The 25,060-nt window shown below is 39.9% G+C and overlaps 1 protein-coding gene across 7 annotated transcripts in view; it reads right to left on the bottom strand.

Moving 5' to 3' along the window:
• The window catches only part of ATP8B4 (ATPase phospholipid transporting 8B4 (putative)), a 256,893-nt gene that overhangs the window by 24,503 nt on the left and 207,330 nt on the right, over positions 1-25,060 (bottom strand). For 6 of the 7 annotated variants that reach the window (XM_047766387.1, XM_047766390.1, XM_047766391.1 and 3 more), the window contains 4 exons: positions 21,127-21,274; positions 18,145-18,328; positions 17,364-17,587; positions 948-1,031 (listed from right to left, as the gene is read on the bottom strand). In XM_047766387.1, coding sequence (XP_047622343.1) covers positions 948-1,031; positions 17,364-17,587; positions 18,145-18,328; positions 21,127-21,274 — 640 coding nt within the window. Of the gene's footprint in view, positions 1-946; positions 1,032-10,706; positions 10,835-17,363; positions 17,588-18,144; positions 18,329-21,126; positions 21,275-25,060 lie in introns of those variants that run through there. The other variant, XR_007133091.1, reaches the window with a different exon arrangement.

Here is a 25,060-nt window from a genome sequence, read left to right as displayed (position 1 = left end):
AGAAGTGAGGATACAACTGGCTACAGAATGGGAGAGGAGAGTGAGCTCATAATGTGAAGATTTATATTTTGCAATAGATGGCTTTGGGCCAGAAAATGAGGCCTAGCAAATGGGATTTAATGAAAGCCTGGAGAAAATCTGGTCTCCTTGAAAATACTTCCAAAAAAATGTTTTAAACAATACAGCCTAACTGTGCCATGGAAACTCCTCTGGCTAGCCTTGCACTTCCCCATTGGCAACCAGACTTTTTCCCCAGCCAAAAAGTACCCTTCAAGTCTCTGAGTGTGCCAAAGATCTACCATTTTATAAGTGATTTCCTCCTTTCTCTCTCCTCAAGCCATTTGAGCTAAACCAAAGAAGGCTGCACCCTTTCTCCCTCCATGGCTATAGTGCTCTGTGTCTTCCTCTCCCATTGGCAGGGTGTTCCTCTGGCCTGAAGCTCCTGTTCTGGGCTGTGCTTGCCAAGAACGTCTCACTACAGATGCTTGCTTTCTACACTCTGACTTAGCTTCATGATTCTCTACGTATCATTGCACAGTTCTCTGCACTCTCAGAGGATAATATAGCATCCCCTGGTATGTGAACCACAGGTACCAGTTCTGAGGCATGATGGTGAGTTCTACATGAAAAATAAATAAGTAAAATGGCAGTCCTATGAGTTTGGGAAATGCTGGGCTACAATGAAATTAAAGAGACTATTTCCTACACGATGTCTCAGAGCCCGTAGAGTGATAATGTATGGTGTGAATCTTTAAGAGGATAGTATCTAAGCTCTGATCAGAGAATCATTTTGGGGAGGTGAGTGATCCAGGAAGGGTTTGGGATCCATGTGACACCTAGTAAAACACCTACACTCCTAGGACTCTTTCTATGGCTTGTGTCTTCTATTTAGAAGCTAAAAGCAACTAAAAGAAAAATGAGTTACAAAAGCAGAGAAAAACACATACCTGGTCAAAAATCCCCATGGCTAAAACAGGCAGTGATGTGTAGACAATGTTAAAAAGGGCAATGAACCACTGGTCATAAACAGTCTGAAAAGAAATGAACACATCAGTGAGAAACATCATCCATAGGTCTGAGAATATTCACTCTGGGGCACTTGGATTAAACAGCTCAATTTCCTGAGGTGGGTAGGAGTTTGGTATTAGAGTAAGACACACATGAGTTCTCCCCAAGTTCTGTCTCTTATCAGCTCTGTTGTCTTAGTGGGAAACTAGATCTTTCTAAACTTTATTTCTCCAGCTCTGAAACGAAGCCGTATTCTCCTTGCAGAGCTGTGGTGGGGATAAAAGTGCATCATACAAAAAAAAAGTAAATGTAATGTATACATGTAAGGATAGCTTGACCCCCTTGCTGTACAGTGGGAAAATAAAAGAAAAAAAAAAGTGCATCATACATATAGAACACCTAACAATACTGGACATACCCAAAACCCTGGGCCCTTGGTGGGTTATTTCATTCTTTAGATTTTCAATGGCTTATAATAAATCCAATTACCTTCTCTAAGTCATAAGCAAAGGATCCACTAACATCTTCAGAAGGAAATATGAAAATGAACCTGTCATTCCTACTTTGTGTTCAAATGGAGAATTTTTACTTGGGAGTGGTATAAAGCAAGGTAGGCATGGAGCTAGCTGCTCACTATACTGAGTACAAACAAGTAGGACAATAAAAATATCCCCTCACATTTATGGAGAGAACTTCTTTGCATGAGCCTCACTAAAAGTCAACGAGGCATGTGAAATAGTCATTATATCCCCACTGTATTAATAAGTACATTGAGATGTAGAAACAGAATGTAGTGTTACAGAGTTCATCGCATGCAAAGGCAAAAATTAAAAACAGGTCTCCAGCTCCTAACCAATGTCTGACTACTCTATTGTACAATCATTCATTCATTCATTCAATATTTATTGAGAAACCCCTATGTGCCAGGTTCTAGGCAATGGTAACTGAACATGATACAATCAGATAAAAAAAATCCTTAAATATCCATTGTAATGGTGTCAGAAAATAGACAATGAATAAGATTTTATACAATAAATAAGACATATATATATATACACACATATGTATATACATATAGATAGATAGATAGATAGAGTTGGTGAGTGAATGAGTGAATAAGAAGGTAGTAAATATTAGAGTGGAAAAGGGCATAGGAAATGTGGGAGGATTGTAATTGTGATAAGGCGATTGGAGAAGATCTCACTAAGAAGTGATACACGAGAAAAAAATCTGCAAGAAATAAAGGACAGAAATTTGTAGTTTGCTGGGACAGGAACATTTCATATTGCAAGTAGATTCCATGAAAAATCCCTGAGGCAAGAAAGCATCTGGTGTGTTCAGAGGACAGGAGGACAGGCCATTTGGATGGAGCAGAGTGACCTCCAGAGAGTAGAATGGATGTCAAAGCAATGAAGAGGAGGATCCTAAGTGGGTAACTGTGGCCTGTTGCCTAAGTAAAATGAGAAGACATTAGAGGGTTTTGAGCAAAGGAGCATCCTGATCTGATTTGTATTTTAACCTGATCACTCTGGACACTGTGGTAAAAATAGACTGAAGAGGGGAAATTGTGGAAGTTGGGAAACCAATTAGGAGGCTCTTCCAATGGTCCAGGTGAAAGACAAGGATGGCTAAATCAGGAGATAAGTGCTGGATTTTGACTATATTCTGAAACACATTTTCTTCTTGGGAAGTTCTGAAAGCACTAAGAAATCTTAAATGCAAATGTTCCGGACAGAGAAATTAAAGGTGGGTTCTACTTAGTTATATAAATAAGGCAATCCTTTAAAGCAGGTTCTATGCATGTAGATTATATTGAACAAAAAATATTTTGGTGTCTCTATTGCTAAATCTGAATTTGGACTACTCTGTGTCTTAGCATTATTGTTTATTCTTGAGATAGGTGCATATTTGTTCAAGGAAAGGGGAAGTGGGGGCCAGTCTTCAAAGGACAAATCTCAATCTGGACTATTCTGTTGAAGTTGCACAGATGGTTTTATTCAGCACTGAATCAATCAGACAACTGTGAAAATGCTAATAACTATATTCTAAACAAGGTTAGCCCCTTGGTAAGAAGTAAGGAGCATGGACATTCCCACTGTTAATCATCTCTAGGGAAGTTCATTTTTAGGGCAAAAAAAAAAAAAATAGAAAGGAGGAGTGGGGTAGATGAGGGAAGGAAATTGTTTTACTCTAAGAGTATCTCAGATGGTTGAGACTTGGAAATGGCATAGCAAAGAACTGCTCAGCATCATTCTATTTGTGGGCAGGCCAAAGCAAGGCAGGAAAGCTGAATTCTACCACCAATAACAGGATTTAGGCAAAGCAGCAACATTAGTGACTACCATCAAGAGGCCTATGCTTGTGACTCTGATTAACCACTTCTAGTAACCAGTTTTTAAGTTCTCTGAATGATATCCTTTTTATATTCTTGAGGCCTGTTAAACTCTCTTCTTTGAGTCAGTTTGAACTGTGCTGTGAGGACTGGAAAGAGGGGATAGTGATATACTAACACTACTCTTAAAAAAGAAAAAAAAAATGGAGAATTCCCATCGTGGCTCAGCAGTTAGCAAACCTGACTAGCATCCATGAAGTTGTAGGTTTGATCCCTTGCCTCGCTCAGTGGGTTAAGGATCCGGTGTTGTCATGAGCTGTGGTATAGGTCGCAGTCACAGCTTGGATCCTGTGTTGCTGTGGTGTAGGCTGGTGACTACAGTTCTGATTGGACCCCTAGCCTGGGAACGTCCATATGCCACGGGTGTAGCCCTAAAAGACAAAAAGACCAAAAAAAAAAAAAAAAGGCCTTGATTTGTAGCATTTACCAATTTTCATGGTGTAAATTTTTCCCCATGGCTGTCCAAGCAGTAATATCACTGAGTCAAAAAGAGACATGCCATAGCATGCCATTGTGTAGTATTTCCACCACAGAGATCCAACAGATGCAAACAGCCTCAAGAGCATAATCAGTAAAATATGGTAAAATAATTTAAAAGTGATGAGCTTTGAGTATTTATGAATTTTGTTTTTCATATAATTTATTTAAATTATAAGTTTATATAATTTAATTTTTAGTAACAGCTGTGTTTAACCACTGGCTCACCTAATTCCTAAGAATTTAACAACTAACACTTAGCAACCAATATAGGCCAGCTCTAGCATACCACAGCCTATGTTTATGCTGGCAGCAAAGTAGTCCAGGACAGCAGTGGCCACCTAGAGACTCTTAGCGTCAACGTGGCAAGAGAGAACCTGAAAAAGGGCAGAGTAATAGCCTTGTCAGCATTCCCCGGAAACCCCCAGGATATTTTAGCAAAGGTATCTGAAACAAGCCTAGATTTATGGTATTCATATAAGATAGGGGCATGTGTCATTAATAACAATTGATTCATAGCAAACTCCTCACTGAAGATAACAAAAAATTTTAAATCTAAGAAAAAAAATCTTCATCAAAGCCTCAGTGAACTAAGTAGTGGTATCACTTCACAGGTTTCTTTTCTTTCTTTCTTTCTTTCTTTCTTTCTTTCTTTCTTTCTTTCTTTCTTTCATATCCACAAAAATAAATTATTTTAATTTCCAATTTTGTACATATTCTTGCTACAGCAAATGAATATGATAGATCGATATAAGACTTTCAAAATAAAAATATGTTGGGATAATATATAGGTAAATTATAATGGTAAAATAACTTCACAGAGATAAAAAGTGATGCCTATTGCCTATGAGAGTTTGCACATATCTTTAAAGTGGATATTTATTGTTTAAAAGATGAACTTTTCTTCAAATTTAAAATGTGAATAAAAAGGAAAGTGGAATATTATTAAAATAAACATTACATTAACATTTATTGAGTACTTATTATGTGCTTAGGTCTTTGCTAAGTAGTTTCACAGTATCCCATTTCACTGTCACAAAATGATGTAGGATAGATAATGATGCCTAAACAACAGATGTGGAATTTGAGATCCACAGAGGTTAAGTATCATAGCAAGGACTGCTCAGCTAGTAAACTGCCAAACTAAGAGTCTAACTAAGGTCTCTAGACTCCATCTCAAATGATACAGCCACATATGTTTTTCTATTTTTTGTTTCAATAGTAACAAAGCATCAGACATACTTAGTCAGCATCAGTATTTAACATGGCAGATCATGCACAAGAAGTACAAGCTGGGGTTTCTTGTAATCTAGTCATACAATAGACCCTCCAATGGCTTCCCATTTTACTTGGAATGAAATTCGGGCTCTTTGCCATGCCCCATAGCCCTTCCCAACCCATGCTTGCATAATTCAACTTCGCCTCACTGCACTCACGCCTTCACTTATGGAGCTTCAGCTTCCCTGACTGTCTTTCTCTAACTTACAAGACTCATTCCTAGGGGAGGGGACTTTTGTATGCCCTCTGCCTGGAACACTTTAACCCAAGGATACTCACATGAAAGTTTCCTTCGAAACACTCAGGTCACAGCTCCAATGTTACCTCCTCAATGAGAACTTTGACATTACCCAGTTCTTTCCTAGTAACAATTCTGAAATTATCTCCCTGATTTACTTCTTCATCCTCTGTCTTCATCCCACTAGAATAGAATCTCCATGAAACAGAGACTTGCTCACCATAACTCCTGTGCCTAGAATAATGTCTAGCCAGTAGAAGGTGCTCTATCGATACCTATTTGAATTATTTTACAACTTTTTATAAATGTTCAACATTTAACTGGCTACCAGACCTTCCCCTGAGGATGTGCCACAGGCTGCTCAAACTCAGTGTGTCCAGGCCTGAACTCATTCTCACTGTACCTGAACCAGACCCCTCTCTCGGGCTCCCTATATCAGTTTCTAACAGCACCACACCCATCCTAGAACCCATCAGAAATCTGATATTTCTTCCTTTCTTTAACAACCCATATTAAATTCATCCTAAACCCCCTGACTTAACCATACCAGATGGTATGTGTTCCAGTCCAAACCACTCTTCACTTCTGTGACTTGCCTCAAGTTATTCCCTCTGCTGGGATGCCCATCCTTTCCCTTCTCACCTGCTTTGCTCTGATTGGCCCTTGAAGGTCAGCCCAGGGACAGATCTTCTAGGAAGGCTTTCTGAGCCCTGCCTACTCCCATTCTTCAAAGCTGGGTTCCCGGCCACTCCTTGGTAGTGCCCTGACATGCTGCACCACACTGCTTTATAACTGTCAACTTACAATCATTTATATGCTGGTTCCCAGGCTCTCCCCACTAGATTTTGGGCTCCGTTGGAGCAGGTTATATAACTTATTCATCTGTGGGGGCTCAGGAACCTAACTCAATGCCCAGGCATGTGGTCAGTATTCAACAAAAAGAAGCTGGTATCTTAAGGGTAAAGGCATTGGAGTCAGAATTCTGACAGAACTGCATGTCCTTGACTAAAATACTCAATCTCTCTCAGTCTTAAGTTTCCTGGCTAGAAAATAGGGGTTTGAGGAATGTTGTAAGTATTCAATGAAATAAATAAATACCAATATAGCAGTGGTGCCTGACAGAGAGTGCCAAGAAATGCCCTTTATTAGGGGAGGAAAGGATGGAGTAGGGAATAGGCAGCAATTCAAGTTTCAAGTGGTGTGTTTAATGGGAAATAAAAAGGTATATTTTCCCACTAATATACACTTTTATGAAAATACTATTTTTTATTGCTACAACCAATCATAGATATTTATACCTAAGGTAAATTACTGTTTTAATGAAATCAATAAAGAATTAGAACAGTTTAAAGAAAATTGAATACCTTGATATAATTATGCATTTTCTTCATGAATACTAAATTATATCAATCACTATTTTAGTCTAGTGTTGCCTCTACCAAAAGTGTTAACCTGAGTCATTCACTTTTAAAAAGCACCTTTTCCAGTTATGAGTATTGACTTAGCACATTTTAGGCTTTAGGGTCTTCCACAAAAATTAAAGTCACAAGCAGTATTTCTTCTACAACAGGCTTCTTCCTCTCCTTGAAAGAGATCACCAACTACTCAAATAGTGATTGAGATAAATGCTCCACTTCCCCTTTAAGTCCTTAGCTATGCTTAGAAAATCTTCAAGATGCCTTCTGGTGCCTCAGACCAGCTCAGAGGGGCACAGTAGCCAGAATGTGACCCACATGGACCCCATTCCTGTTTTTTCCCTTCCAGGTAAAAAGCCCTCTATTACATCCACTAGATCCCCCCCTCCAACACACACACACACACACACACACACACACACACACACACACACACACATGAGGATTGACCAGATGCTCTAAAGAGGAGGAAGGAGAATAATCCTCTGGAGCCTCTGGTATGGGAACCACTGAGACTAGACTAGACTAGTGTTGACATTTGATTTGGGGTGACTCAACCTGTTTACACGAATAAGAATCCTGAACAAGTGTTTGTCCTAGGGCTCCCATTCTCCTGGAGGCAGCCATACCACATCTACTTCCAAATTTTCTTTTTCCCATTTCCAATATTCTGAGTAAGAGAAAAGTCATGCTCCTGTACAATGCTGCTAGTCTGTTGGAAGCCTAAAAGCGTCTTCACAGATCATAAAAAAGATTGTGGGGTGTTCCTTTTTCTAACTTCATTGTTTTCCTATTTAAGCTCCTCCCTGTTCCCTTCTCTATGGGAGCAGTTTATCAACCTTATCAGCCATTCTATAATAGAGTAAAAATACTCCAGCTGCAAATTATAATCCAACAGTTTAGGGAACACAGAATCTATGATTTATAGAATACCACATTTAAATAAACCTTAATAAGGATCTTAAACAGTTACTAAGGGCTTTCTATTCTGAGATCATTGGCTTAGCTCCTTGCTCAGGACGAGCTAGCTCTCGGAGACACATACCCCCCTTTTGCTGTGTGTTGCAGAGGAAAACTATATAATGACTTTTTTTTCTTTTTGGCTTTAAAAAACATTTGTCACTTAAGGAAAACACATTGTGGAATAAATAAATAGGAGGAGGCATTCAGCCTCAGCACATCTGTTACTGATTTGTGTAATTAGCAGAAACCCACTAGCAGGATCCAGGAAGAATGGCCAGGCTGGAGCTCCCACCCCTCCCTGGGTTTTCCACAGAGCACATCTGGAGGGTGACGGGATAGGAACTGCCAGCCAGGTTGAGATGGGCTCACAGGTAACCAAATCCATGAAGTCATCTAAGACTGGAGATTAGCCGCACTCCCACACGTCACTTGCTAGACTTTTCATTGTGGGTTTTCTTAAATTGTTTGACAGAATGAATGCTTTTCTGGCCTTGACAAGATAATTGTTTCCATATCACAGCAGAATTAAAAAAAAAAAACATACACAGCTCTATATCTCACTGACAATGATAAATTGTCATCAGATAATAACATCCCCCAAGTACACAGGACCAGCAGTTGCATAGTTTCAAATGTGAATTTTCTAATTAGGGATTCAGCCAATGGTTTTTTTTCTTTGAGGGGTACCTTAGTGGGGCAGGGCAGGTGGTTGAGGTTTTCTCTTTTGGCTCTATCCCTCATAGGGGACACTTTATCTTTATCAAAAATCCTGAGGGCATAAGGTACTTTTAAAATAAGTTACACATAAATTGTGCACACAAACCCGCAGTAGATTCCATGAAAATCATGCAGGTTTTAATATCGGATTGAGATAAGGCATGTCCTTAGAAAGGATCCATGATTCAGTTTAAAAACTTATCTGACCTTTAAACTCCTCTGGTCCAAAAATCTGGTTGGAAATCTCATCAGGATAGATTGTATTTAAATTGTCTTTTGGTGGCAATTTGGTTGGAGTGTTTGCTGGCAGAAGGTGGCCTTCAGTTTCTAGATGATTTCAGGAGGCAGTTTGCCTAGAGGCGGGCCTGGCCTTTCTAAGGATCTAAGCCATAGGAGACACCCCTCGGCACAAGCTCTCTCTCAGTGAGAGTGTTCACTTTCTCCCCATAGTCATAGCATACTGACTGTTTCTGGAAGTTTCTCCTTTAGATCCAAATAAAGCAAACATTTGCCTGAGTAGGGGTTAGCAAAAGACAGTTACTTTAAAAATAAATAAATAAAAGATGGAGCCATTCTCTCTTCCAAGTCTAAACCAACTCCCGTGGCCACTTATCAAGCAGAGCTGAAAGAACACTGAAGAAAAAGTCAGAAGATTGAATGAGTTCCAGTCGCAGCCTGTCTACCACTGACCCTCAGCTCTTGGGAAACTCGTGTTCCTCCTCTGTAAAAGGAGGGGCTGGACTCAGTATCTGACATTCTTGCCAGAGCCAAGAGTCTAGATCTCACAAGACCTATAGTTTTTGTTCTGTGTCACAGCTGCTTCTCCCAGGAAAGTCCACCCAGCAGAGGGAACCAAAGGAGTCTGGTCCCTCCCCGGCAGATTCTTGCCCCATGTGTTCCAAAGCAATCACAGCAGAGGTGAGGCACTGAAGTCAAGCAGAGGAAAGTCTAAAAACCAAGCCCAGCCCAGCCTGCACCATATCCTCCTCCATCCAAGATGTCCTAAGAGCCACCATCTCACAAACAGGGATGGTCCTGCCCACTGGCTCCTCAGAGCCTCACATACCACAGCTGGATGGGATTGCACATCTGCCCCAGCCCACCTACCAGGATGGGACACTGGCTAGAATCTACTGGACCTATCATCAGAGAATAAGAGCCTGGATAAAATTCACCAGGTCCCTAGAGACAGGCCAAGGTAGTAAAGAAATAGCACATGGCACTTCATTAAGTAATTAAACTGGTGTTCTAAAAGTCAACAATGTGTCTATGAAAGCACAATCTGTTTACATTTGGTCAGATGTTTTCAGCTGCAGAGTGGATTACTTCAAAGCAACCTCTTCAGAGACGCATGGAAGAAAGACGTAGGTGCTTATGAATCACGCTGAAATTGGACCCCCTTGAGATAGGGCCCATCCATGACAAATTTAATTGTAAAAAACCTCTTGGCAGAAATTTAAGAGCAAGGTGACCAGGGAGTTACTCAACATCAGTTTCCCATTTATGAAAATAAAATCGTTCCCAAACTGTTAAGTTCCCTGAGGGTAGGAACTGCATCCCGCTGGTTCATTCTTGTGCCCCTGGAAGCCAGCAGAGCTCTTGGCTCCAAACTGGCACTCAGTTCATTCTAATTAAATGAATGAGCATTCAGAGACTATAGGTTCTGTGTTGGAGGATGTGTGTGTCTCACTTCTGTGGGGATTAGACAGGGAAGTGACTGGCGATAAGGCCTGCCAAGGAAGGGCCTCTGAACACATGCCTGCTGTTACTAAGTCTGCCGGGCCCTGGAATTTTATTACTACTGGCTCCATTTCGCTGTGGATCTTGCAGTTCCACTGAAGCAATTTAGGAGGAGGATGGCAGGGGTGGGAAGATGTCAGATGGCCAGCTTTCATTAACAGGCTGGGAACAAGTGGCCATCCAATGGGCTCTAGAGACTAAGAAAGCCTTATCGCCCAGCATGTGGCTTTGGAGGCCTGAGCCAGCTAAATGATTTCACTGGGCAGAAAAGTGTCCTCTATTCAAAAATTCTCTTTCTCTGTAGACTAGTGTCTCTCCCAAATATGTTGTTTTCTTTTCACTTGCCTCATTTACAGCATATTGTCCTTAGAAAAACAGGGCTCAGGAAAAAGAGCCAGAAGATTTTTCAGTTAAACGTGTTGTTAATCAGGACCTTCCAGTAAAAAACAGGGAATGGAAAAGAGATTGTGATGCCTACCAGTCCCAATTCCACATCTGCGTTGCCCTCACAGCTGCTTCTTGGCATTTTTACTAACACACCAGCCCGAGCACAAGTGGGTACGGTGGTGGAGCAGCAGAGCTTCCATCTTGCTGGCAGGATAACACCTGTTCCACAAGAGACTTCTTACTGTCCATAGTAAGTAAGACTTCCCCCCACCACTGCTATGCAGGTTTTTAAAGGTTTTTCTGAATGAGTTGATTTTAAATGGAATTTTAGAAATTTTAAAGAGATTGTAAATTCAGCTAACCACAGATCAGTTGGACAGTGTTGAGGAGTAACAGGAGGCTTTTCTTCCTTTGACTCTACAGTCTCAGACCTTTACACAAACCTGCCCCCGTATGCCTGCAGGTAGCTAGATTTTCAGGCCTCCAGTATTCTGCTTAATTTTGAAAGTATTCATAAACTCACTTGAGATTAATAGAGCCCCCGAATTTGCACCAGATTCTCACACATTTCTCTTTTTTCCCATGCTCTCATGTTACTTTCAAATACAGTATTTCTAGCAGACCTATGTGTGCCTATCTTTATTTCCCAGTGAGAAAACAAATACCAGGTGGGTAAGAACTTGTCTCTTTCATCGCTTTGTTTTCTCTTCCCCAGATGGAAAACAAGCATTCATTCCTACTAGCATTTTGACAATGCTGTATGACTCAGGGCTATGGGCAAGGAATGAATTATTCAATTTAAAATGACAACAATATAAATGTTTATAAAATCAGAATAAACAATTCATAATAAATTCCTATGTCAGAATGCCATTAAAAAAAATAACACTTCTGAAGAATGTAAAATAAGAGAGATGTCTCAAAATGTGAAGGTTTTTTTAATGAGAAAAATACAAAGAGTATGTTGTCAGAAGTTGATATGTATTCACATATAATTTTTTTTATAATAAGAAAAAAACTTTGAGAATACTAAAAAAAGACTTTGCAGTTTAAGTGTAACACACACACACCCCACTTTAGCATACAAATCAGGGCCATTTCATCCTTGGACTAGAGTTAATTAAGAAAATAGAAGTTTTTAAAAGATAAATATAAATAGCCTGTTCTTCTGGGAATAATATTCTTAGCATCATTTTGTCCTTTGTACATCTCACTTTCTCAAAACATTGAAACTGGGATAAACAGCAGTGCAGTGCCTGGTTTTGAAACTGTCACCATAGAGACGTCTATTCCAGTATTTTCCAAAGTGAGTTCTGCATAGTACCTATTCTATAGGACTTTACACTCAGTGCTTGGAGAAAACAGGGCTCCTTGACAAATGAGTTTGGGTAAGAATACCACATATCATTGACTTTAAGACACTATTTATTGAAGGAGACACCACTACTGATGCCAAGATTAGACCAGGTGGGTAATCTAACATCCTCATAAAGCTAAGGCAGCAGAGGGCTTAATCCTTAGTATGAAAGAAAAGGAGAAACAAATCTTCACACACAAAGGGGCTGCAAGGAAACTCGCTGTGTCAACCTTGGCACTAAAGGGAGAGATAAAAAAATTTCTCCTGAAAATATGAACCTCAAATGGTATTTACCAGAGTTTACAATCCAAATTCAAAACAATCCTGGAACAGAGAGAGAGATCTCAAGTAGGCAGTATCCCCAGGCAACTGGCTGAAGCCACACCAATGCTCTATGTAAAAAAAGCTACTTCAGGAGTGATGTCATCAAGATGGCCATGGTTGGTCCTCCTCACAAGACCACCTAGCAACTATCGACAGACAAGACACCACTGTGAAAACCCTATACCTGGGGGCTAAGATTGAAGTGCCCCACTGGATCACAGAGACCTAGAAGGATCACATTAGAAGAGAAAGAGGAGCAACTACACTCTGTCAGCATCACCCCTTCCCCAGGCCAGCACAGTATTGTACCAGGAGGATCTCTCTGGGCATGTGATTTCTCCAGTGGGAGAAAGAGAGTACAAAGTAAATAAGATCAAGACAGATAAGAGGTGGGTGGTGAGGCCTACAGCCATCAGCACTCAGCAGCATTGAAGCAGAGATGCCAGCCAGGGGCTCTGCCCATCTGCAGAGCTAAGCCAGTAGCTTCTTCTGGCCAGGGACCTTGTTTACTCCAGGCAGTTCTGTCTGATATGGGTACCTAGTCAATGAACTAAATTAACTGTGGAGCCTGTCCTATGGCTCTACCTGGGCAGGGAAGAGAATTTACAACCCCACCTAATTGCTGAGCGTAGCCTCACGTCCCACCCAGCTAGGATGCCTGGCCAGCAAACCCAGGCAGCCATGGAGCCTTTCATCCTACAGCCCTGCTTACACAGGGATCCAGACCAATAGTCCTGCCCAATTCTTAAGTTATTGCTCTGGCCCCATATAACCAGGGAGCCAGAAGAGTGATCCTGGGTGGTCTCAAAGCCTAGCCTATGGTTCTACCCACAGGAACCTAGACTACAGCCTCACCCTGAAACAGAGCCCAGCATAAAGAACTGCCCAGTTGCTAACCACTGGCTATAGTCCAGCCCAGCCAGGGAGACTAGCCAGTGAGTTGACCCAATCACAGAGCATAGCCTGTGGGTCCTATCTGATCAGGGAGCCGAGACAGGGACCCAGCCAAATTTGGGGTCACACCCTTTTGCCCTGCCTGAACACAGAGCACAGCCTGCAGCCCCATCCAACCTAAAGCCCAGCCTGTGGCCCTAAATAAACATAGAATCCAGCTAGTAGCACCATCCATTCAGGAAGCACAGCCTGAGACCCCATCTGACCCTAATCAATCCCAGAGTCCAGCCTGCAGTAGCTCCCTAACCTCAGAGCATAGGCAGTGACTTTGCCCAGATAGAGACCTGGATAGCAAACCCCACCTCCCCACTGAAACTTCCACCTGACCCATCTTTACCCAAGCTGCAGGAGATCTATAAATTGTCTGACTAGGAATTCTGAATAATCCTCTTAAAGAGGGTCAGTGAGCTATAAGACCACACAGATAATGAGAATTGGGAAAATAATGCGTAAACAAAATGAGAAATTCAACAAAGAAATAGAAATCATCAAAACAAATAGAAACCCTACAGCTGAAGAATACAATGACTGCAGAAGTCAAGAGAGAGCATAAACCATAGATTCAACCAAGTAGAAGAATCTGTAAACTGAAACATAGATCATTTGAAATTACCCAGTCAAACTCAAAGAAATAGAAAGTAGAGTTGTTATTTCCATGGGCTGGAGAGAGAGGGAAATAGAAAGATGTTTTTCAGTGGGTATAGAGTTTCAGTTTTACAAGATGAAAAAGTTCTAGAGATCTGTTAACACAACAATGTGAACGTACTTAACACTACCGAACCGTACACATAAAAATGGTTAAGACAGTCAATTTTCAATTTATGTATTTTTACCACAATTAAAAATATTTTATAGTTACTTTTTAAAAGTTGACATAGGCCATAATTTTAAAAACCTACTTCATAATGCTATTGTAAGTAGTGAGTTAATACAGGCAAAACATTTAAATAATTCCTGGCACATAAGTGCTATTTAAGTGTTAGCTATAACTGCAATTTTTTTAATCTCGACTTGTTGGTGTTAACAATATCATGATTCCATCCAGAAGATGAAATCAAAGCACTGATGCCTTTACGTGAGTACTGTCATTGACCTACTGCCTTTTCCTCTCTGACAAACAGTAACAAATTACTACTTGCCACTCTCCTGACAAGCCTAGCCACTTCTCTGAAAATCCTGGAAACAGAACATTAAATTCTTCACCATGTGGACAGCTAATGAAATGTGTGATATCACACTTTGCCATGTTTACCAAGAATGCACCTCTTAGACATCCCTTCCCGTACCTGAGACATAAGTTCCAGCAGGCATCGCAGTCTGACACAGATCAGGTCTTAGTAAATATTCATTGAATGAATGAAAGCCTTAAACAGTGGGACCAAGGACTCATGTCCAGTCAATATAAATCTAAATCCCAACTTGATCAAATCATCATAAAAATTAGGGCAAAATGGATGGCAGTCCAAGATTTCTACTCAGTAGTCTAATTGGTTTTATGTGGTGACTCCTTCCCTGCTTAAAGGGTATGTGCCCTGCCCTATTTAAATCAGCCAGGACCCAGGCAAAGCAAAATAAAACCAGGGAAATCCACTCTATGTCTTTCCCAGAATGAAGCTGTATATGAATAATTAAGAACTACATTACGTGTGGTCCATTTAACCATCATTTCATATTAATAGTAACACAAGTGAAAAAACATTCAAGATTATAGGCTGTATGGATGATTCAGATATGTTTTCTTTCCATAGTGAGCTCAGGGTTAAGACAGATAAAATTGTAATAGACTGGGTAAATTGAGAAAAGCAATCCTCTTCCCTGAAATGGATACACACCCCCTTTCTCCTGACCTTGTCTTAGTGCATGTCCAAGCCTCAGGGGTGATGGTTTTGGCAGGGTGGATAAGGAAATTCGAAGCCCGCTGGAAAAATTGCAACTGGGGGGATAAACTGTTTGCTTAACTGACCCCTCTGCTTCAGAAAAGATGAAGTGAGTCTATAGTGTACAAAACAAAAAGTCAGCAGAATGGATTTTACTCTGGGTTCTGGATTCCAAAAGCCTATCTTCAGATTTTCTTCTATGTCAGCCAGCGCTGTGGTTCTCAATATATGGTCCCCCACCTGCAACATGAGCATCTACATGTAGCTTGTTAGAAATGCAGACTCCTGAACTCTGCCTCAGACGTACTAAATCAGAAACTCAGGTGGGGTCCAGGGAGTTGTGCTTTAAAAGCCTGGGTGATTCTCAGGTAAATTAAAGCTTGAGAACCACTGGTCCACCTCAACTCATTAGTACTGGAAAGAACACAGAGGGTCGGTCAGCACTGACAATGGATTCAGAGGAATATTGTCCAATTAACTAGTTTCGGATGTTAAAAAAAAATAAAAAGAAGAAAAAAGGAACATAGAAAAGAGACACATTCAATTAAATCAAACATTTCAGAAACCTAATCATAGACAGGTGGTTTGTCTTACAGCTGAGTTTATATCAGGTACCCATGTTTTTAGAAAGATCATTGTTCCCCCTTGCTGTTCTCTTTTAAACTGAAAAATCTAGTTGTTAAACAACTTACAGTCTGATTCTGACCAATTTTATCAGATCTGGAAAGCAGAGCAGAAAATCACCTAAATGTAAGGATTAGAAATCATCGAACATTCATTTCAACTTCACAGTTTTAACAAAGACCACGTGGGCAGTAAACATGCCTATCTAAGCTTGGTGTATCTGTACATTCAGATCATTAACTACTCCTCTGTGTCCTAAGACGTCTAAATAATGGTTAAGGCATCTCCTCAGTGTTTTGTGATTTTTCAAAAGCCCCAAACCTTTGAAATATGAAAAGCAGACTGCTCAAAAACACCACTTAGCAATATCCTGGCTTCCTTCTCACCTGGACGGAAAGCCAGTAGCCTCAGAAGGCACAGGCCATACTCCCACACTTATCTTTGGTGGACTAAGGTGGAACTGTGAGCAGGTCACCAGCCCCACCCCAGTGACTTCTCTGAAGCAACACTGCAAAAATGATTTCTGAGACGCTAAAATCAAGGTTTGCCTTACTTTTACCGTCTAGAGTACCAAAAATACCAACAAAAATATTAACAGAATCTTCTTTTAGTTTTGGGAATGTTACTCTTAAAAGAGAAAATTAGGAATGGGTATGGGTGTGCCTTACCTTAAGAAATCTCAACTTCTCTGAATAAGGGGAAAATGTACCAAATCTGTTTTCATTACAAAAGGGGGATTCGCTAATCTCCCTTGGCACATTTAAGATAACATAAAGTGCCAAGATTTAATTAATACTCATTTTTTTCTGGAATAAAATGACTGAAAAAATTAGCTTCATGTGTATCATTGAAAACAGTGATGAAAACCAAGAGGAAGGAAGAACAATTGAGTAAATTTCTAATGAGATTTATGGCTACCACTTCATTCTCAAAGACAACCTTGTTGTTGTTTTTTACACTATTGATGCCATGTTTTATTCATAAATATATTTAAATGCTATCAAGTCTTACATTTCCCAGTTGATAACCAGGATCGAAGCTTTCCTGATATTCAAGATAGGGGTTAAGTAACTTTTAAAATGGATATGAAAATAGAATTCTAAGTTATTAATTTGCTAATTTTTTTCCTTACCACCAACACAACCTATAGGTCAATTTTTAGCTACTGAATTGCTCCCAAAACAGCCCTGAAGCTGTTAATTCCCCTGATAAAAAAATATGTATGTGCAATGTGTTGGGTGAGTGATCATCTTCCCAAAAGATATGCCTCAACATTTCTTGTTAGTGTTTCTCAGACTTTTGAGTTAAAACTCTACTTCAAACTTACCTGTCATCGTACTCAACATTTCAAAAAAAAAAAAAACCACTTAAAAATGCACCAGAAGGAGTACTCATTAGTTATTATATAAAAAAGCAAAAAAACAAAACTCTAGGTAAATATATATTCCTCTTGGGTTTAAAGCTTAAGTCGACTATCAAATACATAACTGCCACACTGTCATCTGAACGAGACATATAAAAATGTCCTCTATTAATAAAGAGCCATGAAGAATACTCATCTACAATCCAAGGGATCTTATTTTTAAAAAAAGAAAACTGCTTTTTTACCAACCTGGGCCGAGAAACCACAGAAGAAACCAAACCAGAAATGCACAAGCGTGAATGCAAAATTCTTATAGAAGAAATAGCATAAAAATTTGCACATTCGGAAATAGGACCACCTTCCATGAACAAGGAGAAGCCTCTGGAGGTATCTGAACTGTGCAAATGAGTAGTCGCTGGCTAGGACCGCCTGCAGTCCTTCCTGGCCACTGATGCCAACACCTATGTGAGCACCTGCGAACAAGAAGAGTGACACTTTCACACCCACTCTCACACAAAGATACAACCTCTTTGGGGAACTTATCACTCCTCCTGTATGTTGTTATTTATTCATGGAAACCTTACAACTATAGCATTTTTATAAATGCTATAGTTTCCCATGTATTACCTCATGAAACACTCATGATGGTTAGATTATTTACCCCAGTTTTACAAAAGAGGAAATTGGCTCTGGAAAGTTCAGTAACTCGAACAAAGGTTTACAATTTGTAAGTAGCAAACCTGGGACTACACCCAAGTGCTGGAACTGTGAATCTGGTGTTCATTCCTCTACACCATAGCTACTTACTTCTCCAACAATGACCAATACCCTTTTCTAGCCTAAAAATACACAAATGATTTAATTAAAGACAGAGGTTTTTTTTTTTTTTTTTTACAAATGCATTAGACCCAGAAAGCATTCATGTTAGAACTACAGGGAAAATTAAAGTGCAGTACAACCTCCATTACATATTGCCAAATGCTGACTAAGGGCTCCAAGCCTGCAGCGTGCCCCATTGAGCAGTGCTTACTTTTGATCATGCTGACATCATTGGCTCCATCACCAATGGCCAAAGTCACGGCATTTCTGTGCTTCTTCACCAGCTCAACTACTTGGGCTTTCTGGAGTGGGGTGACTCGGCAGCAAATCACAGTCTTGCACATGCAGGCAAGTTCTAGAAGATCGTTCTTGACATCACTTTCCAGAGCATGGGCCTATATTATATATATATATAATATATATTTTAATATATATATATTTTAATCCACAACAGAACAAGAAACAGTAAATGAGAAGTGTCATTTGGGAAGCTGATTTCTCGTTTCTCAACTAATTTCTTTTCTAAACAGTTTAATTCATTTCAACAAGTTATTGTTGCTGCAGGGTCACACCAACAACAAAAGAAAAGAGTACTGAACTCCTTCTAAGTGCCAAGGAATTTTACAAGAAAAGTAAAAGACACAGTGCCCTGTGTGTCTTCCTTGATACATTCTTGTGTTGTACGGGAGAGAGACAGTTAAATGCAAAGAATTTCCAGAATCCACGAAGATAAGGAAAATGCAAAGTTCAGAACCAGTCCACCACCTCACCAAATTAGAATGTCTACAAAATTATGGTGCTTTGATCATTCTACAGAATGATATTTTTGTTTCCTTTCCATTGTTGTTTTGTCTCTTTAGTGTTTATTGTTGTGGCTGTTAAGGTGAGGGCAAATGAGAAGCAGATGATCTGGAGATTAGCCCTTGATTGAAATCAAGAAAGGCCTCTACCAAAGCATGGCATGCAACCTGTGTCTCACACAGGGTTCCCCAACCATTACCACCCTTGCTCCTCTCCAAATACGTAAGAGCCTTTAGCTATATCAAGAAAGGCCTAAAAAAGAGAACATAATCCTTTGCAATTAACTGTAGTTTTTCCTAGAAATCATCTCACTACATTATTCAATAAATGCATTAACAGAAACAGGAATCCACCAAAACTTTCAGTCATTATCTTTGAATCTTTAGCAAGATGTTCACAGACCACCACATTCTGGCCACATATTCCTTTTGAGTTCTGTCTTCCACCATCACATTCCGGTTTACTCGTTACTAGTGTCATGCTAAATTGCTTGTTTCCATAATTTGATGGGTTCTTTCTTGCTTCTGTGCCTTTGCCTTTGTTACCTCCTCTACCTGAAAACATCACTTCCTCCAGGAAGTCTTCCCTGATTTTGCCATGAGGAACTAAATGTGCTGCTTTGTCTCTATCCTCTCAAAGCACTGTGCCCATACCTCTTTATAGTGTTTGTCATACCACTGTGAGATGAGCCCTCCCACCAGATTACACTCCCTAAGACAAGGACTGTGTTCAACTCACACCATTATCCTTAGGCTCCAGCACTGTGACCTGGGTATGCTTAATGAATGTTAATGGTATGAATGGAAGGATGGGTGAGTGAGTATAAAAATAGGACTCTGATGTAGAAAAGTCTCATGTCAATTGTCCCCTACAATTCTTAGGGGAAATCATGAGTTAGCATTCTCAAATACAACCACCCTTTCAGAAAGAAAAGCATGTAACTGGCTGTTTTGCCCAGAATGGTTCCTTTCTCTCTCTTTTCCTTCTTCTCTACTATCAAGGAATGGAAACCTAGTCTCAGACTCTGAGAAAGAAAGAGCCAATTACATCCTGCAAAACATCAAAATTTGAGCAAATTGGAATCATGATTTTTCTTAGCATGACTAGTAGAAACATAGTCCATTCTTCTTAAATGGAAAATGACATTTCATGGTTTCATAAGCTTCAGGCTTTGAAGCTAAGGGGGTTCTTAAAGAGCATCTATCTTAGCTCTTTATTTCAGAATATTTAAAGACAGAGAATCTTGTGTGTTTTCACCTGAGTACTCTAATCCACTGCACAGTGGCCTCCTTGAGCCTGAGAGAAAGTCAAGGCACAAGTCACTAGGGATCCTTTCCATATGGTGGTCCCTGGGCAGTTTAGCTTGGAGTCCATCAGCTCCAAGTCCCAGCTGACAGGCTTAGAATCTTCAGTTGCTGCTCATTTGTGCAAGGGAGAAGTTCGTGTCATCTGGACAAACTTTTCAACTAAGCTTGGCCTGCAACTGAGCTCTGTAACTTTCCATGGTGTAGAAGACAACACATCATTACGTCTGGAATCCAGCTGGGTAATGCTCTAAGCACTAAGAGCTCACAGACAGCTGATCACAAGGGGGGAAATAAAATATACTCATATCCAACATCTTTTGTCCTCTAAGAAACTGTCTACAAGAAGATCCATTTATTTTCCAAACTCTGAAAGTGAAAAAGGGTCATCAAAGCCAGAGAAAGATGTGAGATTAGCTCTTTGTGTATATAAATGATCATTTCACTGGAGTACAATCAGAGCTTTTGTTTTCTAAATTAGAAACTCAGAAGAGCATTTTGATATTTGTTCAAGATTTGGAACCTGAACTACATTAAAAGTACAATGCAAGTTTATTCTATTACGACAAGAACCAGATTTCCTAATCAAAGCAAATTGTTTGGCATTGCTCTAAAATGCTGCTATTTAGAAAAACCACCAGAGGTATCTTAATGGCAATAATTTTGTGTGGTAATTATATGAAGGTCAGGTTGTGCTCTGCAAATCACAAACATTAGCAAGAGCAATAATTACAATACATCTATCCAGTTGCTCTGCTTCAATTAAACAATAGGGAACTGTGACACTCGCCCTTAGAAAAGCACTTAAACTATACTGATAAACAGTCTATAATCATTTGGACAAGAATGATATTATATGAATTCAGTATTTCTTTAGACCCTCCCCTTCACTGTGGTGGTTCAAGCAATAATGTATGAAATATACATCAGAAGTTTCCTTCCATTTGCAAACAGGAAGTCATTGTGTGTGTACTATTTCTAGTAGTGTCATTTGTTTTGAATACACAGAAGATTTCATTACAACAGCGCAAAAGAAATGATTATTGGGACGGAGAAAAAGAAATAACAAAAGCCTTAAGCGAACTCACCAAACTGTGGCCATTTATGATTAAGGCATAATCTCCTGTTACAGTTTCTTCTACAACTGAGTCCAGCTCCAGCGGCTGCTTTTTTTCAAAAACTACATGGCCATTGGAAAAACTTCTGTTTTGTCCAAACAAATTTTCCTTTGCTTTCCTTAAAGGAGAAGGGAGGAAGGCAAATCATAACAAAGTATACAGAGCATACCTATAAACCCTAATAAGAGACTGGCCTAGAGGTAAATTCATTTTATCACTGTTCAGACAGACTGCAGCATAAGATTCAGTTTCAGTAAGCTAGCTGGATGATTCTTTGTGACGGTGATACCAAGGCAAATTTGCAAATTCCAGGAAGTAGGAGGGTAAACCTAAAGAAAACAGAATCATCTTGAATGTTTTAAATTACCTAAACGCCAAATCATCATCTTGGGCTGGGCTTGAACTAGGGGCTCTTGATAAATTTGACATATAAGGTTACCTGAGCTTCAAGGACTGAAGAACCACTGATCTGTCCCATGATATTACATAATGGAAAAGGGAAGACTAGAGACAATTGTTGAAATCTTCTAGGAATTCTGTATATGAAATAAATTAATCAACTTGGAGAACGATGTAATGTGATCCGACTTAAAACGGCAGTCTTCTCAGAAGCACATCTTTTAAAAATTTGGCAATAAAAACAAATGGTGACATTTACTGAATTGGCATAGTCATTACAATATAATGAAATATTTCAAGTCAAAATTATACTCATCAACTCAAACAATAGAATAAATTTTCTGGGAAAGAAACTACAGACACCAAAGAGTAGAGGAACGTTCCAAATGGAGCCCCCCTTCCAGTGCCCTAAATCTAGTCAGCAGCAGTATAATGCTGCCAGCACCTCATCCAACTCTGCTGCTTAAGGGAAAGATTGTATGGTGACTTAACACCCTTCAAAGTGGCCTTTTCAAAATGGAAAGAGGACGCCTCTACAGGAAGGAAAATTTCCTCTCAGAACCCCCTGGATGACAGGCTTTGAAGTAATGTAGGGCAAGCTGACATGACTGCACATCTTTTGATCACAACCAGGGAACCCCACAATCTAGTCGGTGTTCCCAAAGATGAGGGCCAAAGCCAGCCACCAACACTTTAGGTCACAACTCGCATATACAACACGAGTGCCCAGGAGAGAATGGGAGTCAGAGACAGGCCAGAAAATGGGGGTTCTGGCTTATAGCAAAATGAAGCTGCTTCCCAAAGGCTTATCCGCTGGAGAAAAACATTTGTTTCAATGGTTTTTCTGCTGTGGCTCTTCTGAAATAAGAGAATGTTCACGGTACAAAAACAAGCATGTTAGCCCTCAGCTTTCTAATTATTTGAAAATGTAACACTAATTGTTTACAAGCTAAGTTTAAAAAACAAAAACAAAAACCACTTATCTTCTGGCTCAACATCTCCTTCTGCTGTTCAGGACCAAAATCACAGCCTGCATTTAGGAACCCAAGGAACCCAGAGGTTACATGCCGTTGGCTCCAGGGATAATTATATGTTTTAGCCATCAGTTTGCAGAATCAAAGAAAAAGATTTATAAAGTCAGAGTTCTATGTGTGAAATTTAGGGAATTAGGGTGGGGAGGTGGGGAGAGTAGACATGAAAAATCATTGCTTTAAGGGGGAGATACGGGGCTTTTGCATCAGATATCCATGTTAGGGAACTCTCCTCATAGTCATGAAAATTTACAGTCCCATATAATGAAGAAAGCAAGGGAGACAAGTTCTTCCACAGTGAACATTTCTCTGACAGTGTGGCACAGCTCATAAACGAGGTCCTCAGGAAGCACCAAAGGGCACGCATCTCCTGAGGTTTCCTTTTTAGTAAAGCTCTCGCTCACCGAAGAAATGACTCAAACTCTGTTTTCCCCCAGAGAATGAAAACATTCCAAAGAAGGGTGAAGTTCATGAAAGTATTGGCTGAAATTCTATTTACTTAGGATTTTTTTTCCCCTCAACTGTCTTCCTAAGATCTCATATGAACCCTTTTCCAGGCAGAAAAGGGACGGTGTTTCCAGCTCTGCTTAAATTCCCACCACACTCCCTCCGTTCAGGCCAACCCTCCTCACCAGAGTGGGCTCCTGCGTTTTCAGACCTTTGCCCATGCTCTATAACTGCCATTTCTTTTTTTTCCCTGGAACTTAGCTCTTCAAACACCAGCTGGTTCTTGCAAAACTATTTATTAGGAGGGAAAAAGCTACATATAACTTCCTTCGAGGAATATGAACTATACATTTTTGCAGGCGTAACACACACTGCTTTACCACAGAATACAAGTTTCAAATGCTAAAACAAAAGAGTGCCTGTTTTTTCCAAGCTCTGTAATGAAGGGGAGTCTTTACAGTGTTGGCGTGCAGAAGCACATTAATGGTTGAGGCAACCTTGGCACTCATAACCCCATGCCACTACGAGCACAGCAAAGCGCAGTTAAACCCATGCTGGCTTACATGCAATCTATAAAGAAAAGGGATGGTACAAAAAAGAGTTATTTTTGCCTGTCTTCTTGAGGCACTCTATATTCAAATATTAAAAGGATCCATTAGGAAATGGATTGAAACCATGACATCATGTTTAGAAGAATGCAATTTTGACTTTGATAGGAGCATTGAGTTTGAAATGGGGAGATCTGGGTTCAGGACCAAGGTCTCCCTCTGACTCTCATATGCCCACAGTTGAGTTATCTGATCTCTAGCCACTTTGATTAGCCAGTTACAGACCCAGGCTAAAACCCAGGTCTTCTAATTCCTAGTTCTCTGTCTTCCATATCAAACAGTCTGACACATAGAGTTAGCCATAGGCAACCTCTGGGTTGGGACAAAGACACAGTGCCAGAGCAGCAGTTAAGGGACAATAATAACCTGCCTATAGTGGAGAAAGGGAGAAAGTACAGGAAATTTTGATGTCAAACTCCAGTTCTATCCCTTAATACCTGTGTGACCTATAAGATACTCAACACCTGAACCAGCATCTTTATTAGCATCTAGGGGAATGGTACCAGCCAATCATACTGGTTGATAACATTAAGAAAACTTGGGCAACTGCACCGGTGCATACTAGGAAGGTCTCTAATATTACTTGGTGCTCTGACATTTTACAATTTGTGATGGAAACTAAACTTAATAAAGGTTTTGCCTGGATGACTAGAATTGGGAATTAGGAACAAGGTGTATTTTGTTTGGCCTGTACAGCACTTAAAAACAATCTGTATGAATTTACAGACAACATGATGTCCACCTTCGCCAAAGTCCCCACCACTCCCTAAGACTTGTACAGCCCAGACCACACAACTAATATTATCTGTCTGGCCCTGGAGTCATTTGCATTTGTGAAGCCTGCTCATTCCAACAAATAACTTTCCACCAACTAGGTGTGCAAAAAAATGCAATGTGTATTTTTTTAACTAAAGAAGAAATGTCAGTTCCTAAAGTACTCCACTGGGATACTACTCAAAAGCAATAGTCACTTCAATGTTTAATTAGTTAATATTTCTAATAAAACATATGATCAATGTAACAGAAATGAAACATGGATGATTGCCCATCAGGCCAAGCAAAATTATATGCTCAGTCTGCTTTTCTTTGGGGAGAAGAAATAATGTGTTGGTGAAATGTAATCAATACAATAATCTTTGGAGGAACCATTACAGGGTTTAATTGCAGATCTGGGCATGCCCTTAGTACTAAAGCAGCTATGGCAGCAAAGTTAACCCAGTACTCAATGAGTCTACAACATTTTCATGACACTAAATTTGAAACAAGCCATATGCATGATATGCATGAAAATTACATATCAATGTTTAAGAAATAATTGAAGCACATTCGACAGGTTTATATATCAGCGTTTAGGTTATTTCCTTCTAACAGTTGCTATCACGTAGGTCCTCTTCTTCTGATACACTTTTTAAAAAGTTT

The sequence above is a fragment of the Phacochoerus africanus genome, chromosome 2 (genome assembly GCF_016906955.1).
Source record: "Phacochoerus africanus isolate WHEZ1 chromosome 2, ROS_Pafr_v1, whole genome shotgun sequence".
NCBI lineage: Eukaryota > Metazoa > Chordata > Mammalia > Artiodactyla > Suidae > Phacochoerus > Phacochoerus africanus.
Note: the sequence above shows the minus strand (reverse complement) of the source record. Positions and strands in the feature narration are given on the sequence as shown.